This window comes from Dromiciops gliroides, chromosome 1 (assembly GCF_019393635.1).
Source record: "Dromiciops gliroides isolate mDroGli1 chromosome 1, mDroGli1.pri, whole genome shotgun sequence".
NCBI lineage: Eukaryota > Metazoa > Chordata > Mammalia > Microbiotheria > Microbiotheriidae > Dromiciops > Dromiciops gliroides.
The window spans coordinates 101,769,978-101,792,454 of NC_057861.1; the positions used below are offsets into that span (position 1 = coordinate 101,769,978).

General features: G+C 35.2%; 1 protein-coding gene across 8 annotated transcripts in view; it reads left to right on the forward strand.

Annotated features, from left to right (window-relative positions):
- The window catches only part of CYRIB (CYFIP related Rac1 interactor B), a 193,993-nt gene that overhangs the window by 109,684 nt on the left and 61,832 nt on the right, over nucleotides 1–22,477 (forward strand). For 6 of the 8 annotated variants that reach the window (XM_043966666.1, XM_043966711.1, XM_043966657.1 and 3 more), the window contains one exon: nucleotides 14,389–14,427. The exons of the other annotated variants lie outside the window; for them this stretch is intronic. Coding sequence is in view for 1 of the 6 variants with exons in the window: in XM_043966711.1 (XP_043822646.1) it covers nucleotides 14,389–14,427 (39 nt within the window). In the remaining 5 variants the exon portion in view is untranslated. Of the gene's footprint in view, nucleotides 1–14,388; nucleotides 14,428–22,477 lie in introns of those variants that run through there. 8 annotated transcript variants of the gene reach the window in all.

Consider the following 22,477-nt stretch of genomic DNA (forward strand, 5'->3'; position numbering starts at 1 on the left):
TGTTGGAAAATTTTATAGGCAAATTCTGAAGGCTTGTTATCTTGATGTAGAAAATGCTTTGCATTTTTTTTAAAGAGTGTGTACATACATTTACATGTGTGTATATAAGTATAAGAAGTGATTATATGTTGTTTCATTAAAATATATGGCATGCTTTTTAATAGCCTTCAGAACTTTTTTGGGGGGGGGGTGGGACAGTGAGGGTTAAGTGACTTGCCCAAGGTCACAGCCAGTAAGTGTCAAGGGTCTGAGGTCAGATTTGAACTCAGGTCCTCCTGAATCCAGAGCTGATGCTTTATCCACTGTGCCACCTAGCTGCCCCCTAAGTAATTTGTTTTTTAGGCACTAGGTGAGATACTGAGTTTTTAGATAAGACAGGACCAGAAGCTCTATTAAAACTTGAAGTTTAAATAAAAATAATTGCATCAACCCCTAGAAATCATTTTTAATTGGACAATAATATCTCAAAAGTCTCTATGTAAGAAAAATTAGGGATAATAAGGCAAAGAATTGGAAATTGAGGGGGTGCCCATCATTTGGTGAATGGCTGAACAAGTTGTGGTATATGAAGGAAAAAGCAAAAAATAGCATTTTAAAATTAATTGCTATTGCAGCATTTTTGGCAGTAAGAATTTATTATTTATTGATAATATATACTAGTAAAGGATTAAAAAAAACAACTTAAAGTTTAGTAGACTTAACTAGTATCATAGTAAGAAGTCATTTCCCTACTTCTTAATGATAATTTTTAAAGATTGTTGTTCAATATCATCTGATTCTTCATGACTCTGTGGATTGTAGTACACTAGTACTGGTCATAGGGTTTTCTTGGCAGAGATAGTAGAATGGTTTGCCATTTCTTTCTCTAGTGGATTAAGGCAAACAGGTTAAGTGACTTGCTCAGGGTCACACAGCAAGTAAGTGTCTGAGGCTGAATTTGAACTTGAGTCTTCCTCACTTTAGGCTCAAAACTCTTAACTGCCAACTCACCTAGCTGCCTCACTATAAAGATGAGGAAGGCTGTATCTGGAAAGTATATACAATAATATTGGAAAGGACATTTATGTGACTTTACTGGGTTTGTGAGGTAAGGATTCTCTTTCATTTTTGGTCATTATACATTGGAGCTTGAGAATTTTTGATTTATAGAAAATTGAAATATTGTCCATTTAATATACATATGTGTTTTCCAACTATTTCAACTATTAAAATATTAAATTCTTTTAAAAAACCTGTTTAAATATGCATTTAGTTGCGTATATAAAAGACATTAGAGCAGCAATATTTCCATCTTGTGGCCTTTTAAGGTATTGCCACTAAAGATTTTTAAAGCACTGTTGGATTTTTCACAATTTTAGAGAAAGATTGCTATATGAAATTTTGGTACTTGCCTTGGTTTGGTCTGGGCATGTTTTCTGTTTGAGAATTAGCCTCATTTAAATTCAGAGGCCTATAATCAGCAGAGGGACTGGATAATTAAATTTTTAGTTTTAACAACTCTCAGTGGCCATGTATTAAGTCCAAGAGGATTTGCATTCTGCATCAGTGAAAAGAGTAACCACACTGAAGAACTAGGATCAAAGAGAATTAGAGAAAATATTAGATCAATGCATGAAAATTAAAGTGTGTGTGTGTGTGTGTGTGTGTGTGTGCGCGTATATATATATATATATATGTGCATATATATATATATATATATATATTTTTTTTTTTTTGCAGGGCAGTGAGGGTTAAGTACTTGCCCAGAGTCACATAGCTATTAAGTGTCAAGTGTTTAAGGCTGGATTTGAACTCAGGTTCTCCTGAATCCAGGGCCAGTGCTTTATCCACTGTGCCACCTAGCTGCCCCTAAAATGAGCCATATTTGACCAATGGTCTCTTGGTTTTCAGCCTTGCTCTAATGCCAGTATAGTCCTTGGCCAATTTTTATTTGTCCATGAAATTTTTATTATCAAAGATCTTTACCTTTTAAGAACTAGATTTTAGAGGTAGGAGTCTGGGGAATGGGGTTTTGTTTTACTTCCTTCTTCCTTTCCCATGTCCTCTTTCCTTGGGTATTTGCTCCATTTCCTAATCATTATGCATTTTTTAAAGTGCTTATTATGTGCTAGGTTTACTAGTGAAAAAATGAAACTACTTATCCTCAAGGATATTGTATTCTTTCAGGAAAAATAAAATATATATGTATGCGAAATAAATACAAAAGGCCATAGCCAAGGGGGAGGTGTTAACAGTAAAGGTTGGAATGACGCCACCTGCTGGAGAGCTATTGTAGGAAAACTCCTACATGAGGAGAAGGTGTCTGAGGGCAAGTCATGTGGTCATTTCCTTGGTGTCAGGAAGTGATGTTTGCTCGTGGGTACTGTCTATCAAAGCTACCAGCCAATAAACTTGAGGAGCCTCCCATTTCTGGGAGGAGGACACAAAGTAGGAAGTGGGCCCCTGGTGGAGGGGTTCTTCCTCTTTTGGTTCCTGACCTTGCCATGGTGGGTCAGATGATGGGGTCTCTTAGAAATAGTTAGATTTTTACCTTTCTCTCTGATCTTAATGCTCTTTAATAAATACTTAAACACTTAAATATTCTTGCTAAAGCTTATAATTTATTGGTGACCACTCTTCAGATTTTAGACAGACTAGCTAGAATTTTAGCGCCTTACATAACCAAGGGGGAAGTTGATCAAGGCCTGTGCAAAGGCAAGGAATCGAGTGGGTGTTAGCAACAGCAATAAGATTATTTAGGTTAGAATCATAGAAAATGTAAAGGGAATAATGGAAAAGTAGATTGGAATCAAGTTGTGAAGGGTTTTAAACAGAAAGCTACAAATGCTTACTACAAATGACTAATCTGGGGTAGAAAATTTAGATTTTTTTTCCTAGTTTTCAGTATATAGATTAGCTTGGGTTTAGTGGTATATAGTGCCATATATATATATATATATATATACATATATATATATATATATATATAGTATATAGTATAGCCCTCTCCTAAGATACACAGATGTTAGAAGCATTTGTGAAACCTCTACAATATGCAAAAAGAGAAAAGAGGAGGTAGATTCCTTTGCCTTCTGTAATTCCCAAAGCTAGCTTTGATTGTCCATGCTACTTTCTTTGAAATTGATGAACCTTTCTCCCCATCTGACAGTGATAACACTGGTAGTTTTAAAGTATATGGTGTTCCAAATTTTTAGTGCAGTTTTAAGCAATTAAAAAAATTTGTGGGGGGCAGCTAGGTGGCAGTGGATAGAGCACCGGCCCTGGAGTCAGGAGTACCTGAGTTCACATCCGGCCTCAGACACTTAACACTTACTAGCTGTGTGACCCTGGGCAAGTCACTTAACCCCAATTGCCTCACTAAAAAAAAAAAAATTGTGTCGGACAACAGCATGTATAATTTTAAAAGTTTGGTTAGTGAAGAAACTAATTTTTCAGTATAATTAGTAATAGACAAGAAATAGTAACAATTTAGCCCATATTTGTAATAGGCCAGAAGGAAAATTTTGTACAGATTACAAGCTTATGAAGTGTCCACAGTCTGAATAGCATGGAATTAACTGAAACAGATTTTGCTGCTTCACATTTTTCCACTTTAATTCAACATTTCTTAATAATTATTCATTGTCTCATTGTCTTTACTGGTTTATTTGGTAGGCATTTTCTGCTAGTGCACATTGAACAGCACATACAGAAATGTTTTTTCTTTAAGATGAAAGTTCTAGGAACTATTTAAGTATCTCCTGTATGGAGAGATACAAAAGAAATAGAAAATATAATTATTGTCTCTGAAAAGATAGAACAGATGTGAAAAAGGTGTCCAGAAAGGCATATAAACAAGTGAATAGATATAGTAATAATAACTAGGTATGTGAATGACTTAGGTCGGGCCAAGAAAAAGTTCAAAACACAAGTGAGGTTAATAGAGTTAGGGAATCTAAATCTGGGGTAAAAAGGCCCCAGGCACCTTGAATCTGCCTCCAGCCCAGCCAGCTCCAAAGAGCTAGCTTTGCCTCAAAAAAGAACAAACTCACCACCACCCGAAATCTGTAGCTTTAAGGAGAATTAGCTTTGTAGTCTCTTCTGTTTTTGTCTGATTGTTAAATACCAACAGTTCCTCTAACTGTCTACCTTCCTTTCCCGTTTCCCTCAGAACCAACATTCTTCCCCTAACTACCTCTAACTGTGTGTCCCACAGGAAGGGGTGGTTCTTAGCCATGCTGAGTCTCCAATTGGCTCAGCACACCCACATGGACTGTCCCCATTATAATCTGGCCAGGCCCATGTGGGCATGGGGAGCTATTAGGGTGGCTTAGTTACTTAATTTGATACTTTGACTCAATAAATGTACCCTGTGGTCAGAGATCCTCTTGTTTGTTCAATTATCTCCCAAAGTACACACCCATCTTCTCCCAGGCTCCTCAAGTTTACATCTTTTCAGACTTACCACAATGAAGCAAAGATAGGGTTATGAAAACCCCAAATCACAATTAATTCCTTACAGTACATTGTACAAAAAAGCCATTTATTGGTTAATTGAAAGGAATAAGTTTTAAAATTTTAACAGTTTTGTACTATTTCATGCCTTCCTCTTACTGAATCATGAATTTGATCCATCCATCTTTGCTGGCTGTCGTGAGATAATATTTTTTAAGTGCTTAGCATAGTGCCTGACTCATAGTAGGTGATTAATATCCCTGTTAATGTCCCTGTCATCTCCTATCTCCCTTTTTATGGCTAAACTCCTTGACTTCGTCATCATTCAACTGAAATAGCTTTCCAAAATTTCTAACAATCTCTTAATCGCCACATTTAATGGTATTTTCTTAATCTTCATTGTTCTTGATCTTGGCAACCTTTGACACTGTTGGTCATCCTCTTCTCGTTGATACTTTCCTTCTTCCAATCTGTTTCTGAGGCCTATTCATTTTACCTTCTCAACATCTCTTGCATACGCGCTCTTCTCTCCTCTGACATTCCCACCTTCCTGGTGCATGCCCTGGATTATTGCAATAGCCTGCAGGTTGATTTCCCTGCCATAAGTCTTTCCCCACTTAGTGTTCTACTCAGCTGTTGAAGTGACTTCCTAAGTTGCAGGTCTAACCATATCACCTACTCTACTCATTCAACTCTGGTGGCTCCCTATCACCACCAGGATCAAATATAAAATTGGGCAAATCAGTAAACATTAAGTACCTACAATGTGCCAGGCACTGTGCTAAGTGCTAGAGATACAAAGAAAGCAAATGACAGCCTCTGCCCTCAAGGAGCTAGCACTCTAATGGGGGAACACAGCATATTAAAAAGAAGCTGAGAATAGGGGAGGAGGAGGGAATAGGGGATCTGGTGGGAGAAGGGTTATGATGAAGTAAGGAATGCAGTCTGCTGGGAAATGATCTGATAGCTGCCCTTGGCACTCTATTTTTTTTTTTTCAAGGCAATGAGGGTTAAGTGACTTGCCCAGGGTCACACAGCTAGTGAGTGTCAAGTGTCAGAGGCCGGATTTGAACTCAGGTCCTCCTGAATCCAAGGCCAGTGCTTTATCCACTGCACCACCTAGCTGCCCCTGCCCTTGGCACTCTAAATGGAAGATCCACAAGGAGCTCTCCAAAGTACATCCTACACTTTCTCTAATCAAAGGAAGGGAGGAGCTCCAGAAACACAGACTACAGAGTTTCAGAGTTGATGTGGTCTTACAGATGATGAGTTTTGGAGACCATGATGAGGTCTAGGAGTGCAGTTGGGTGGGAAATGATGACATGGCTGCCCTGGGTATCCTCCTTAAATGGAGGATCTGAGAGGAGCTCACCACTCTTTAGTCCTTTATAACCTGTCCTTGTCTCGCCTTTCTTCCTGCCTACCCCAACTCTCTACCTTTCCAGTCTTCTTACAGCCTCCCAGTGTACTTTTTGATATAATGACCCTGGCCCCCCTGCTGTTCCTCAGATAGGACTCTCTATCTCCAAACTCCAAGTGCTTTCATTAGCTATCTCCCAACTTATTTCTCCTGGATTCTCTGGCTTCCTTCAAATCCTAGCTAAATTCTACCGTCTGTGGGTTCTGAGTACCCTTAATGCCAGTACCTTCCCTTTTTTGATTATTTTCAACTTACCCTCTAAATTGATTGTTTGTACATAGTTTGCATATTATATCCCCCAATATATTGTGATTCTTGAAGACAGGGACTGTCTTTTGCCTTTCTTTGTATCTCCAGCACTTAGCACAGTGCCTGGTACATCGTAGGTACTTTTAATACATGTTTCTCGACTGACCAACCAAGAACAACAGTACTTTTAGACTGATTTTATTCTCTTGAAGTCATCTTAGAGAAATCATCCAGTCAACATATTATAGATGAGGAAACTCAGGCACTGTACTTGGCAAGGTCAAGTTAGTAGAGGCATAAGGTTATTTAGTATTTTGTTTTGTTTTGTTTTTTGCAGGGCAGTGGGGATTAAATGACTTGCCCAGGGTCACACAGCTAGTAAGTGTCAAGTGTCTGAGGCCAGAGTTGAACTCAGGTACTCCTGAATCCAGGGCTGGTGCTTTATCCGCTGTGCCACCTAGCTGCCCCAGTGTTTTTTTTTTTTAAATATAAAAGCTTGATAAAGAAGGTTAAAACTTTTGGCTAAAATTGTGTTCTTGAAGCTCTGTGTATTTTAGCTATTTGTGTTAGTTTGTTTATTCCTCACTATCATGGGTTATCAAGTATTGACTGTAACAGTTTCACTTGCCTTTATTCTAGTTATATAGTTTTCATCTCACATTAACTCACCCCCCCACATTGTATTTGTTTTTTCACATCCTTCAGCTGTTTCTAGAATAATAATTTTATATATTTTTCTTCTTTTTGTCATTGCTTGGCTAAGCTAAACATGGTGGTTTAATGATTTATGCTTTACAAATGAATCCTTCCTTTCCATTTTCAGTGGTTGCTTTAAAAAAAAAAAAGCAAAACTCTTTATTTGTGTAACCTCTCAATCCCCTGATGTTATCTTGATTTTTTGGGTCCCTAGAATGTAATGTTGTCTCTTGCGGGTTATACCATATGAACCTCAACTAGAAAGACTTTACCTCTCTCTGGAATATAGGTGTTAAAACACATGAAACCATGGCAGTCAATGAGTCAGTCAACAAACACTCATTTAGCATTTACTGTATGTCAAGCACTGTGTTAAGTGCTGGGAATGCAAATAAAGGCAAAAAACATTGTCCCCACCCTTAAGGAGCTAGCAGGTGCATCTGAGATCTTTCTTTCATAGAAAAGGTTGTCTCAGAGAGCATTAGCATTGGGAGTAACTGGGAAAAGACCTTTTGTAGAAGGTGGAGTTTGAACTGACTCTGGAAGGAAACCAGGGAAGCTAGGGATAGAAGTGAGGAGATCATTCTAGATATGGGAGACAGCCATTGAAGATGTATCGAATTGGGAAATGGTGTGTCATGTGAGAGAGTCAGAAAGAAGGCAGCCAACCCTGTATTATAGAGTTTGAAGAAGAGAGTAAAGAAAGAGTAATAGGAATGGAAAGATAAAAAGTGGCCAGGTTATAAAGATTTTAAGTGCAAAAGACCATTTTATGGTTGATTCTGAGCGCTTGAGTTTTAGTATGGGAAGGGTATAGCTAAACCTTTGCTTTAGGAAGATCACTTTGGCCTTTTTTTTTTGTTTGTTTTTTTGGTGGGGCAATTGGGGTTAGGTGACTTGCCCAGGGTCACACAGCTAGTAAGTGTTAAGTGTCTGACTCTGGATTTGACCTTAGGTACTCCTGACTCCAGGGCTGGTGCTCTATCCACTGTGCCATCTAGCTGCCCACTTTGGCTTTTTGAGTGGAGGATGGACTGCAGTAGGAAGAAACTTATCACATTTGTACTCTAGACTTAATTGTTTTGTGTTTTTGAGACAGTCACTTACTTTCCAGGGTTGTTGATTAAATGAGATAATATATGTAAAGCTCTTGAAGGCAGATGAAGATGATGATGAAATTTGTTTGAAGTAGTGACAAACATCTCGTTTGCAATTCATTTTAGTTTATTTCTCCTTGTAAGTAAATGATTAACTCTGTAAAATCTATTTTGTAATTAGTACCAGTCAGATTGAACTTTATCATTTCTTCAGACTGATACTCTACATTGGGTGTTGGCAGAAAATGTTTATCTTGAACAGAAATTGTTGACAATAGTGACATTTATAGATTAAAAACATGTCAGTGCTACCAATTAGCAGACTTTTAGGTCTTCCATAGCTTACCTATTAAGACATGATTTTAAGGTTATTAATAGCATGAGGTCATATTATTATGAAGGCCTTAAATTGGTAATTAAAGCAAATGCATTGATGATTTCATTTCAAGGAACTTTGTGATATAGTAAGTGCATTATAACCAGTAGTTAGGAAACCTGGATTCTAGTCTCAGATTTGTCCTTATAACTAGATAGGTCAGGTCACTAACTTCTCTTGATCTCAGTTCCCTCATCTGGAAAACAAGGGGTTGGAATAAATGAATTCTGGGGATCCTTTCCAGCTCTAAGTCTGATTGTGTGTGTTTTGGTCAAAGGAGAACAGAGCTAAAAAGCAGAACTTTCTGTGCTTAAGGTTCTGTCAACTTAATGAAATGAAGAGAAACTGTTTTACTTAGAAAACAATAACTTAGAAACAAAACTCTCCCCTCTGCCCATTTTGATTCTTTCCGCGTTATCCTGTATATATTTTGTTTTTACATAGTTGTTTTCAGATTGTCCACTCTATTAGCCTGAGCTCCTCAAGAGCAGGAACTTTTACCTTTCTTTCCATCCTCATCACTTAGCACAGTGCCTGGCACATAATAGATGCTTCATAAATACTTGTGTACCCAGGTGTTATTTACCCTGGAGAAGTCGAGATTTAAGGGAGTCATAATAACTGTCCTTAAATACTTGTGTTGATCCAGAAACTAGAACTTGGGACCATGAGCTGGAATGTAAACAATAATAGCTTTTATATAGCCTTTTCGAATTTCAAAGCCCTTTTCTTACAATTCTGAGATAAGTAGGGCAGAGGAAGAAAGAGAGTCTCAAAGAAGTTGTAGGATTTGCCCCAGGCCACACAACCAGGTTTTTAAAATATTAAATTTATTGATATAATTTGTTTTAACATTATAGGCACTTTCAAGCAAAACTCCAAATACCCTTACAGACTACATTCCCTGAAAATGTTAGAGTTGTTAACAGAAAGGAAGGCTGTAACCTTTAAAATGAACATATGATACTAAAAGTGACTATTGTAATTGATGACATATTTGTTTTATTTTAACTTCATTTTGTTTTGTAGTCACTGTATGTATTGTGTGAATAGTCAGTTCATTTGGTTCTGCTTTTCTTGCTTATTATCACTTCATATAAGTTTTCTCATGTGTCTCAAAATTCTCATATTTATAATGCTTTATGACACAGTAATGTTTCATTCCATTATGATATACCATAATTTATCTCACCATTCCTCAGTGTGTGGGCAGATATTTTGCTTCTAGGTTTTTGTTGTCACTAAGATTATTTCTGTGAACATTTTTGTTCATATGAGTCTTTACCTTACTTCAGTGACTTCCTTTTGATATAGTCCAAGTAGAGGAATCTCTGGGTCAGTATGTGTGACATTGATTAAACTTTTTTTGCATAATTCTAGGTTGCCCCAAAGTTTGTTGAATTAATTCACAGCTCTACTAGCGGTATTTTCATGGCACCTCCAAAAGTGAGTTTCACCATTTTTTAGCATCTTTGCTTGCTTGATCTCATTACTCCACGTAACTTTGGGCAAGTTACTTTTGCAACTCAGTTTTTCCAACTGTGAATTGAAGAGGTTGGTCTGGACGACTCCTAAGAGTCTCATCCAAATCCGAATCTATGAAATTACAAAAATGTGACAGATCTGAAGAGATATCTCACTTTTTAAAATTTTATTTTAATTTTTAGTTTTCAACATTTGTTTATATGAGATTTCCAATTTCAAATTTTTCTCCCTCCCCTCCCTTCCCCCCCTCCCCTAGACAGCAGGTAATCTGATATAGATTTTATATATGTATATATATGTGTGTGTGTGTTTGTATGTATATATAATAACATTAAACATATTTCTGCGTTAGTCATGTTATACGAGAAGAATCAGAGCAAAAAAAGAAAAACAATAGCACCAAAAACAAAAGAAACAATATGATACCTCACTTTTAATCTGAACTTTTCTCATTATTAGTGATGCTGAACTTTCTTAAGGTGATTTTTTTTTTCAGGTGACTGCCTTTCTTTAAAGCAACAACAAAACCTAAAACATTTGTTTATATTCTTTGACCCCTTTTTTATTGGAACCCAAGTATTTTGACTCCAAGTTAAGTAGTCTTTCTAGAGAATCACATCTGTCTTAATATTAGAAAAAAAATCTTGATTTTTTTTTTTAACAAAGAATTTTATAAAGCTAGAGTTGCCTAGTAATATAGAATGAGCTACCTACTACAGTAGTGAGCTCATCATCACTAGAAAGGTATTTTAATAGAGCTAGATGATTATCTGTATTATAGCAAGGATTCATGAATTCAGTTAGGTTGCATTAGATAAACTACTAGGGTGACCTTACTCTTAAGGTTCTTGGGTTTAATGAGATTTAATTCATGGTATGTTAACGGACTGTTGTGGTGCTGTGAAGTAACAAATCTGAGGCACATGAAGAAGTAAAGGTAGAATATAAAGTAATGAAAAGTAAATTTAGCAGAAGTTGAGGTGTTATATGCTTTGACTTTGTGTATCCATGACTTATCCCCCCCAACCCTCCAATCCTTTCACCAGGAAGATAGTCAAAGGTAATAAAATTTCAGATGGCCTTTGATTGGGGCAGAAAGCAACCACACCTGTAAAATTCTTTCTGTTTTGCTAAATAAGGTTTTTCTTTGATCATCTTTATGGTTATTAAATATCTAATGAATTTTAACAACAAACATTTATCAAGTACTGCTTTGTGCAAAGTACTGGGGGATACAAAGATGAAAAACAGCATATTCCTTTCCTCTTACCTTCCATTTTTATTGGGGAAGATAAGTTCCATCATGTACTACTACTAGCACTACTACTACTACTAGGATCCTATGAATACCATTTCATAGGTAGAACTAAGACATGTGTCATGGAATATAGTACTTTTTTCTTATAATGTTCATTATGATTAGCATAAGCAAAGACTACCATGAAAATAATATATATCAATTCTCATTGTTTTTAGTAGGTATAGAAGAAGATGACAGATTATATATATAGAAAATTATAGTTCAGGTTTAAGAAGTGATAGAGCAAAGACATGTAGGCTACACTTAATACATGCTTCTAAGTGCCTGAGACAGGATTTAAACTCATTTTTATTATTCCATGTCTAGTGCTTTACCCACTTTGCCACCTGGTGGCCTCCTTTTGATATAGTCCAAGTAGAAAACTATCAACTACGGTTATAGTTAATATACAATTAGGAAACTCCCCTTACTAATGCAAGTAGGAAACTGTTCTACAATATGTGGTCTGAGAGAGTTGCCTTTGTTTTTTAAATGTTTAATGTTTGTGCAAATTATGAGAGCCTCATAATATGAGCCCTGGGCTCATATTGTTCCAGATGCTAGCAGTGTGACCCTGGGCAAAGTAATTTAACCTTTTTTGGCCTTAGTTTCTTCATTTGTCAAATGATGCCATTGAATTTGATGGCTCTAGAGTCCCTTTCCACCTTTAAATCTTTAATCTATATGCATTACTTCATTCATATCCCTAGGATTGTCTACTCTGCGCTCCAACAAACTACATTTGGATTATTTGGTTTGGTTTGGGAATGAACATTAACACCTTGAGGGTATCTGGAAGAGAAGTGTGGTGGGTGGAAATTGAAAGTATTTTCTACAAGGAGGTTGAAGGTACTATTACTATTTAACTCGTAGAAGAGAGTTGCAAGAGGGGAACAGAATATTATAGTAGCTGACTTTTGACAGTAAAAGGGTTGTCATGTAGAAGGTGGTATTAGATATTTTATAATGAAGGGAATGACAAATATGATGGTCAAGAAAGTTTAACCTAGAAAGTTAAGTCTGTAAATTTAGAAAGTCTGTAAATCTAATCTGTAAGATAGAGCATATAGGAAGGTTGAGACTAATTAAGGAGAAAACACAGAAGGACCTGGACTAAACATGATCATTTAGCTTCTGATTGATTACAAATGTGTAATCATAAGATGATGGTGTGTTTTTTTTCCCTGTTCCCTGTTTTCATTTTAATGTGGGTATGGCCTGAAATAAAAAATGTTAGTACATGCGCTACATAGTCTATGTATTGTAATAATTTAGAGGCTTATTACATATTATTCAAATATCTAGTTCCTGGTTTGCTATTTTTAAGTCTTTTATATTTCCCATCTACACTCCCTTTTACTAAATAAAACACAGTGACAAAGTAAAATTGACTTGAACTATCCTGAATTTTTTCCTTCTTCAACAGTTCCCTTTTTGTTTCTTTTGTTCCTGAAGAGCACCATTTAGAATAAAAGACTGCATCTAAGCTTCAGGATTGATTTGTGTTTCTGAGAAGAAGCAGGTTAAGGGATATGGCTAGACAAATGATACAAAGGTTTTCAGTTTACGTTTAGAATTTCCTTTACTCTTCAAACAGAGGTTTGGGGCTGCTGTTTTGACTCAAGGGAGAGTTGGCTGTCAATATTTTCCCTTTGGGTGAGAGGTACATCAGGATACAACATAGCAGCTTTTTCAAACCTTTTCATCCCTCCTCAAACCTCCATTGGCTCCCCCTCCCTATTCTCTCAGCTAAGACGCCTGCTGACCTATTTCACTGGAAAAATTGAGGCCATTCACCATTAACTCCCTCCTCTTCCCTTCTTATCTTGAATTACTTTTCCCACCATCTCCTTTTTCACCCCTGTCCCTTCTTTGCGAAGTTAAATGCTACTCATGCACAAGTGATCCTATTCCATCCTATCTTTTCCAGCAGATTACCCCCTCTATTATCTATCTATACTTGTGTTTTATGATATAGTACTGTATCATGAAATAATGCTGTAACATGAAAAACTTTGAATTTTAAAAGCTGAAGTAAACATCATACTCTTGAGAGCAATATGTTGAATGATTGGCATTTTGAGTTGCCCGATGAGGACAATGAGAAGAAATTATTTGTAAAAATGTTAACTCCTTGAATTAGTGAGTTATATAGTAAAAATAAATTAGGATAAGCAAATCAGTTTCTTGGCTGTGGGTTTACCTTCTTTTGTTACAGATTTTCTCCAGTATTCATGAGTTGCTCTGTGCAAAGAAGTTTTATCATCCGATAGCCATTTTTGTGATTAGCCTCTCCAAACTTGACTAGTTGGGCTGATGCTTAAAGAAAAGACACATTCTACTGCTGAATCCTTACTCAAAGACTTTTCAGCTTGATTGGACCTACGAGAGCTTGCTTGTGCAGTGTTAGGACAGACAGGCTTTGAGAACTCAGTTACCTATGCCACAATGAGGTATAGGTTGCATTAATGACATTAGAATAAGAAAAGTAATTTCAAAGAGTGTGTATAGATATAAAATATTTTAAAAATGTAGTTGAGCTACTGTTAAAGTGATATTGCTATAGCTTCTTTTTTTAAAATTTAAAATTTTTTTTTTAATTTTAAATTTTTAAATTTTTTTTATTGCTATAGCTTCTAATTGAGATGTTGCGTCAAACCTGTTATGAAACCTTTACTGATAATATTTTAAGACTTAAAATAGTTATAAACATGTAGTTAAATTTTAGTATTTAATGCACATTTCTTTAACCAGGTTTAGCTTATTGTGAAATTTCCAAATCTTTGACAAAGTGCTTTTCTTATGACTTTTTTTTTTTAAACTGTAAAATCTTGTTTAATCACATCAAACATTTGGGTGGCGGTATAAGAGATGCAAACTTTGTGTTGAAACTTAGAAGAATACCAGATGTTTTGAGACTTTCAAACATGCCTTCAAGAACATTGGGTTTGATGGTTTTATAATGAATAATGTATTCACAGTTTAACTTTTCTCATTTTGTTTCCATCTGGTGTCTGAGCCACTAGGTTATCCTATCAGAAGTGTACTGATGCAGTGTGGTAGGATAGCCATTATTTGTTTGGTTTTATATAACTGAACTGGGGCTTGTCTTTAACTGTCACATCCTGCAGTCTGTCTGCAATGAACAATAGTCAAATAATTGTATTGAATGTTACAAAATAAGTAATTTGAAATTTGTTACAAGATGTATATATGTAATTTATAAGGTAGAATTAGCTTTATTTTTTTAAAGCTATCTTTTCCAAAGTTTCTATAGAAGCAGAGTAATATTTCAGAATTGTCCCTTTTTTTTTTTTTTTTTAAACAACAGATAGAGGGACAAGAACAGAAACACCATCACTGGTAATAGGTAAGTAAATCTTTGTGGGTATATTATTGTTCAAATGTACATCAAAATTTAAGATAAAAAATTTATTACCTAATTATAGTTTAAAGGAAAATTTTCACTCATAACTAATTTAGAACTTACAAAAATGCTACTTAGAGAGAACCAGCTTTTTTGAATTCTTGGCTTAAAGTAGAAAATATAGTAATGAAACTAAATTTAATGCAGCTTTTATTTTTTACCCTGATTTCTTTAGAAATGGGAGGGAAGCATGTTTTGCTTGATAACTGATTTAATTTTAACACCCTTTAAGCTGTAAATAATACAGTTGCTAAGAGAAACTCAAGTTTTTCACTTTTTAGAGTTCTGCTTTTACCTTTGGAAAGCTGGTGTGTGTGTGTGTCTATACATAAAAAGATACTCAGATACACACACACTTAAATGAGAGACCAAATAATTTTGTCTTGAGGAAAATTTAACCTGATGGTGGTTTTGGGTTTGTGTTTACTTATTTCTCAATTTTAAAAAATTGTGGCTCTCTAGATATGTTTCATAGTCATTCATTTGACCAAAAGCTTAGGTTCCATTTTGAATATTTTTTTCTTATCTCTACTCCTCAGTTTCATATCTTGCACTAGGGATGTAAATTTTAAAACAAACCCTACTAATTCATCATAGCAAGTGTGACAGTTATTTAGATGTTTAAGAATTTTAAATCACCTTATTCATGCCTTATATCAATGCCCACTATCAGTTGGGTGACCTGATTTTCCATTACTAATTTACTGATATTTATTTAAACCACAAGTATCTGTCTCTTCAGTCTGCTATAGAATGATGCACTGTATAGTTAATATTTTGTTTAGAAATTTCTTGGTGCTTTTTTTTCTTCTATACCTTTTTTTCAGTATGTAATTTAAAAAATTATGGGTATTGTTTATGCTTTACCCTTAATAATCCGAGTTATTATTTTGAAGATGTATTAGCTAGCAGCCATAAAAGTTAATTGACTTTGTTATAAATAATCATCTAGGATAAATCTTTAAAGCTTTTTTCCCCACATTTTTTCGTTCTTTATTGAAATTTGGATCTCAGGACAGCAGTAGTCACAAAGAATATTTTTCTCAGTTACATTAATATGAAAATAATAAACTATGTTCACTGTAGTAGATCTTGAACAGAAGAATTATAATACCCAAATCTGTTGCACTTGAGATTTGTATTTGTACAAAACATTTGTTAGTTGATCAATATACAGAAAGTTCTTTAAAAAGTGTCCCAGTCTCATCAGTGTGGGCACTCCTCTGCCATACAGATTGGATATCCACACATTAGTAGGGGTTTCCTGTGGCCAAAAATAGTTCATTTGTTGAATAATATTGTGATGAAGAGCCTCACCAATCTTAGCTAAGTTGGTTCTCAGATGACAAACATGATAACTAGACTACATACTTGAAATCTTTCTATCTTGACAGAATGTTACTGTCACTATCTTGCAGTATGTTCTTTAGGAAAGGCTCCTAAGTAGTCTTGTATACTGGAAAGAGACCTACCTATCTGAACTAATAAGGAGACCTCTTATCTTAGCTTTGATAGTAAGTAGCTTCATTACCTTGGGTGGGCCACTTATCCTCTTTGAGTTTCATTTGTAAAATGAGTGTATTCTATACAGTGATCTCTAATGCTCCCCTCTAGCTCTAAAGTTTTATGATTCTAGTTAAGCATAATTAACCTTTTCCCCCTGGGATTCTAATGTAAAAAAGCCTATGTTACAAAGGATGTAATAATTGTATGGGATGACATCAAGTCCTCTCTATTATTGGTCTTATAAAACATTTTTATGTTTTCAGAAAAGTTTAATTTGAAACTATTAATTAATTGCTGTTACCATAGAAGAGAAAATTTTGATATTTACTTCCTGATCCAAATGAATTAGACTAGGGTTGTGTAATAGTTCTGTTGTATTTAACCTGTTAATCGTTGAAGATAGAGCTACATTATCCACACTTTAGATCCTCTATAAAGAAATTCTCAGTAGAATACTCATTAGTCCTTGAGGCCATCTTCCTCAAGGATATGAGCAGGAGTTTTTATCTACTCAATGACAGACATTTATTGGGAATCTATTGTGGGTATGGTACTGTCACAGATACTGTGGTAGATATAAAGAATATTGAATGTCCCTGTAGGTTACTGATATAGTTGGGGAAATAAGGAATAGACATGTTTAAGCTCTGTGTAGAAATATGCACATTTGAACAGGTATCTTAAATATTTATCAGAGATCTCCCAAGTTTGAGCAACATAAAGTAGGAAAGAAATTCTTAAATTTCCTTTTTGCCTTTTTTCTTGGATTTGTCTCAAGACTCTTTAAAAAAAGCTACATGCTATTTTTAAAAGAGGTCAGCTCATTTTACCCAGTAGGGAAGGTAAATAGGGAAAGGGGTGGGGGGGGGTGAGCTAGGTGGTACAGTGGATAAAGCACTGGCCCTGGGTTCAGGAGAATCTGAGTTTGGATCCAGCCTTAGATACTTGAAACTTAACTAGCTGTGTGAACCAAGTTACTTAACCCTCATTGCCCCCCCCCCCCCCCGCAAAAGAAAGGACTGGGAGAAGAGAAATAAGAAGGAGGGTAGATTAAGGGGGGTTGTGGTTAAAGCAAAGCAGACTATCAAAGAGGGGACAGTAAAAAAGAGAAGGATAAGTACAAGGGAAATAAACAACAATCATAATCTTGAATGTGAATGGGATGAATTCACCCATAAAATGGAAATAGAAAACAGAATGGATTAGAAACCAGAATCCATCAATATGTTGTTTATAAGAAATATACTTGAAACAGAAATCTATGTATAGAGTTACAATAGGGTGCTGGAGCAGAATCTATTTTGTTTCAGTTAAAAAAAGTCAAGAGTGACAATCATGATCTCAGACAAAGCAAATACAGAATTATACTTAATGAAATAAACAATGAAACAACATTTTGCTAAAAGGTATCATGGACAATAAATTAATATTAGTATTGAACATATGTGTACCAAATGGTGGCATTGTGACATTTAAAAAGGTTTGAGAGATATAATTTCTGGGTAATTTAATAATTTTGTTAATAAGGCCAGCACATTTATTAATAAAAAGGATGGTCATTTGGCCATCTCTCTTAGATGTGGGGGGACCAATTTTTAATTGGGGAGTGTTAGCTAAGCAGCTCACTGCAATATTGGGGCAAGGAAGGAGACTGGTAGCTTCCCTCAAAACAGAACAAGATTTATTTTAACAAGAACGAACTTAAAAAAAAAAAAACACAAACAGGATCAGTAGGATCAAGGGAAAGGAAATAAAATGGGGAAAGGGAAATTATACAACCTGAAAAATACCACCACCCAGGAATCAGCTGAGAATACACAGCAGAGCTCCTGTTGCCTTCCAGCTTCCAGCCAGAATCCTGGAAAGAAAAAAAAAAAAAACTTCCTTCCTCCCCGCACACTCCACACAGTCCCCAGCCAATTGGCTGGCCGCTCTGACAGTCACATGACTGCCCTCACTAGGCTTCCAATCATTATAATTTTGCCAGGCCCATGTAGGTGTCGGCAAGTGGTGATGACATGAGGTGCCAGTGCCATGGCAATGGGTACAACCACTGGGTGGAGCACCGTGAGGTTTGTGGAGCTCCAGTCCAGTGGGTGCCGAGGCATAAAAACCTCAAATAACAATTAATTCTTTAATTCCCCCCTTTGTTTCATCAAGAAACACAGGGTGTTTCCTTGTGGAACAATAAACAATAAATAAATTAAAAAATAACAGAATATCATAACCAATGCTAACAAACAATATACTAATAACAGTGTAGGAAAGGGAAAATACATATTACAAATGATGTATATAGTAACTGAAGGAAAAACAAAAACCAAAAATGTCCATTTAAAGTCCTTAAAATCTTGTCCTCAAAGGAAGGTTGAGATGTCATCAGGGGAACTGGACTCTGGTCTGGATTCTGGCTGTCTCTGGATTCAGGTTGTCTCTGGAACTGCTGGATTTTCATTAATCTTTGGCATAGCATTGTCCAAAAATGTTCAAATTAAACAATGAAAGTTCTTCAAAATATACAAAACAAGTTCTAGTGGCAATGGGCTCACAGTTTATGTGCCCTTCAAAGAGTAGGTGTTCCTGAGGGGTGGCAATCAGCTCTGATTGGTTAATAATTTGTGAGAGAATGAATATTACAATGAGAGGGTGGGTTATATTAAAATGAGAGTCTTGGGGTACATGACTTGGATCACCCAAGTCTTGGCCACAGAGACATATCAATTTCTATATCACCTATCTGACAGAAGGGAGGATCCACATTTTCACAGATCTTTCTGAGCAAGCACAACGAGCAGGGGTGCACCCATTAACCTAAACTTAGAATTTTTACTGTCTGATTAAATCTTGGCCTGGGTACATCTTTGAGAGATTTCTTACACTGGTTGATTTCTGGATGAGGAAGTAGATAAGGGGAAAAACCTTGGTCCTAATGCAATAATTAGTTATTAATAAATAATTATTTCTCACACATAGCATCTAAATTCTTAAGGGAAAAGTTAATTGAATTATAGGAAGAAATAGACAGTAAAGCTGTGATATTGAGGGACTTTGTCTTATCCCTCTCAGAAATAGACAAATCTAAACATAGAATAAATAATAAAAAATTAATAATTTGAATAGAATTTTTAAAAAGTTAGATGTGATAGGCCTCTAGAGAATATTGAATGGAAATAGAATAGGGAATATATGTATTTTCAGTTCTGCATGGCACCTTTGCAAAAACTGACTATGTACTGATACCAAAGAATCTTATAACTAAATGTAAAAAAATTAAATGCATCTTTCCTGACCATAATATAATAAAATTACATTCAACAAAAGGCCTGAAAGCAAATGTTATTTTTTTATTTTTAAATTTTTTTCTGTATTATAAAAGTATTTTATTATTTTCTAGTTATATGTAGAGATAGTTTTCAGAATTTGTTTTTATAAGATTTCTAGTTCCAAGTTTTTCTCCCTCCCTCCCCTCCACCCTCCCCAAGATAGCAAGCAATCTGATATAGGTTATGTATGTATAGTCACATTAAACATATTTCTGCATTAGTCATGTTGTAAAAGAAGAATCAGAACAAAAGGGAAAACCTCAAAAGAGAAAAACAACAACAACAAAAGTAGAAACAGTATGGTTCAATCTGTATCCAGATCCCACAGTTCTTTTTTTCTGGATGTGGAGAGCATTTTCCATCATGAGTCCTTTGAAATTATTTTGGATCATTGTATTACTGAGAAGAGTCAAGTCTATCATAGTTGATCATCACACAGTGTTATTGATATTGTGTACACTGTTCTCCTGGTTCTGCTTACTTCACTCAGCATCAGTTCATGTAAGTCTTTCCAGGTTTTTCTGAAATCTGCCTGCTTATCATTTCTTACAGCACAATAGTATTCCATTACATTCATATGCCACAACTTGTTTAGCCATTCCCCACTTGATGGACATCTCAATTTCCAATTCTTTGCCATCACAAAAAGAGCAGCTATAACATATATTAAAATTTAATTAGAAGCTGAATAATAGTTGTAAAGAATGTATGGGTGAAAGAGCAAATCATAGAAACAATCAATGATTTCATTAAATAAGTGACAGCAATAAGGCAACATTCCAAAATATATGGGATTCAGCCAAAACAGTACTTAGGAGAAAATTTAATTTCATCACTAAAAGAGAAAAAGAACAACAAATCGCGCATGCAACTAAAAAAACAATGAGAAAACCGATAAATAAAAAAAACCAATTAAACACCAAATTAGAAATCCTGAAAATCAAGGGAGAGATGAACAACATCAAAAGTTAAAAAAAAGCACACATTGAACTAATAAAACTAGGAGCTCTTTTTTTGAAAAAACAAGAAAGAATAGCTCAAAATAAACTATTGACTAATTTTATTTTTAAAAAAGAAAAGAAGAAAACCAAATTATCAGTATCAAAAATTAAAAAGATGAATTAATATCTAGTGAAGAGGAAATAAAAGGAATCATTAGTAGCTCTTTTGTCAGACTCAATGCCAATAAGACTGACGATCTAAATGAATAAATGATACTTAGAAAAATATAAATTGCCCAGATTAACAGAACAGGAAATAGGGTGCTTAACTCTAGCCTGAAAAAAGATATTGAATAAGACATAAAATTCCATAATAAAAAGATATTGAATAAATAGAAAAAGATATTCAATAAGGCACAAATTCCCTAAGGGGGAAGCCGGGAGAAACCCAGAACCAGATGGATTTACAAGCACCTTACGCTAAACTTTTACATGGAAATTAATTCCAGTACTACATAAACAACTTGAAAATATAAGTAAAGGAATCCTACCAAAAGTCCTTCTGTGGCATAAACATGGCATTGTTATTTAAATCAGGGAAAGTCAAAACAGAGAGGAAAAACTATAACAATTCCCCTATGGAATATTGAGGCAAAAATTAAAAATAAAACACTAATAAGGAGATTATAGTAGCATATCATAAACATCATACACTATGACCAGGCTGGATTTATACCAGGAATGAAGGGCTGAATCAGTAATAGGAAAACTATATGCGTAGTTGACCACATCAATTATAAGAACAACAAAAATTACATGATTATTTCAATAGAGAAAAAAACTTGACAAAATAAGCACCCATTCCTTTTAAAAACACAGGAATCAGGGGCAGCTAGGTGGCGCAGTGGATAGAGCACTGGCCCTGGAGTCAGGAGTACTTAAGTTCAAATGCGGCCTCAGACACTTAACACTTTACTAGCTGTGTGACCCTGGGCAAGTCACAACCCCAATTGCCTCACTAAAAAATTTAAAAATAATAAAAATAAAAACAACAACAACAACAAAAACCAACACAGGAATCAGTGGAGCTTTCCTTAAAATGATAAGTAGTATCTACTGAAAACCAAGAGCCAGTATCATTTGTAATGGGCCTAAGCCAGAAGAAGCCTTTCCAAGAAGTTCATGGATGAAGGAAGAATATCCATTATCACCATTATATTCATTATTATTCTAGAATTTCTAGCTTTGCCAATAAGAAAAGAAAAATAAGGAGTAAGCATAGGAAATGGGGAAATAACACTCTCCTTTTTGTACATGTTAAAATAGTATAGGGACAGCTAGGTGGCACAGTAGATAGAGCACTGGCCCTGGATTCAGAAGGACCTGAGTTCAAATCTGGCCTCAGACCCTTGACACTTACTAGCTGTGTTACCCTGGGCAAGTCACTTAACCCCAATTGCCTCACACACACAAAAAAAAAGAAAATAGTATAGAGAATGTTAGAAAGTTAACTAAACAACTTATTTAAACAATTAACAATTTCAGCAGTGTTGCAGTTTATAAAATTAGTCCTCACAAATCATCAGCATTTCTATATATTGCCAACAAAACCCAGCAGGAAGAGTTATAATGAGAAATTCCATTTAAAAAAGCTTCTAAAAGCATAAAATACTTGGCAATCTGCCAAGACATACACAAGACCTATATGAACACAATTACCAAATAATCTTCATACAAATAAAGACATCTAAACAATTGGAGAAATATTATTCACACATGGGTAGGCCAACCCAATATAATAAAAGTGACAATACTACCAAAATTAATTTATTTAGTGATATGTCAGTCAAACTACCAAAGGATTCTTTTATAGAACTAGAAAAAAATAATAAGAAAATTCATTTGGAGGAACCAAAGATAAAAAACATCCAGGGAATCAATGAAAAAAAGTTAGGAGGTAGGGGGCCTAGCAGTACCAGATCTTAAACTAAACTATAAATCTGTAAACGTGAAAATAATTTGGTCCTGGGTTAGAATTAAAAAGGTTGTGATCATTAGAATATGTTAGGGGAACAATATACCAAAGCAAATGAAACATTCATCTACTGTTTGATAATCTGAGCAAGAACTCACTGTTTTGACAAAAACTCTTGGGAAAACTGGAAAGTACTCTGGTAGAAAATAGGCATAGAACAACATCCTCCACCCTGTCTCAAGATAAAG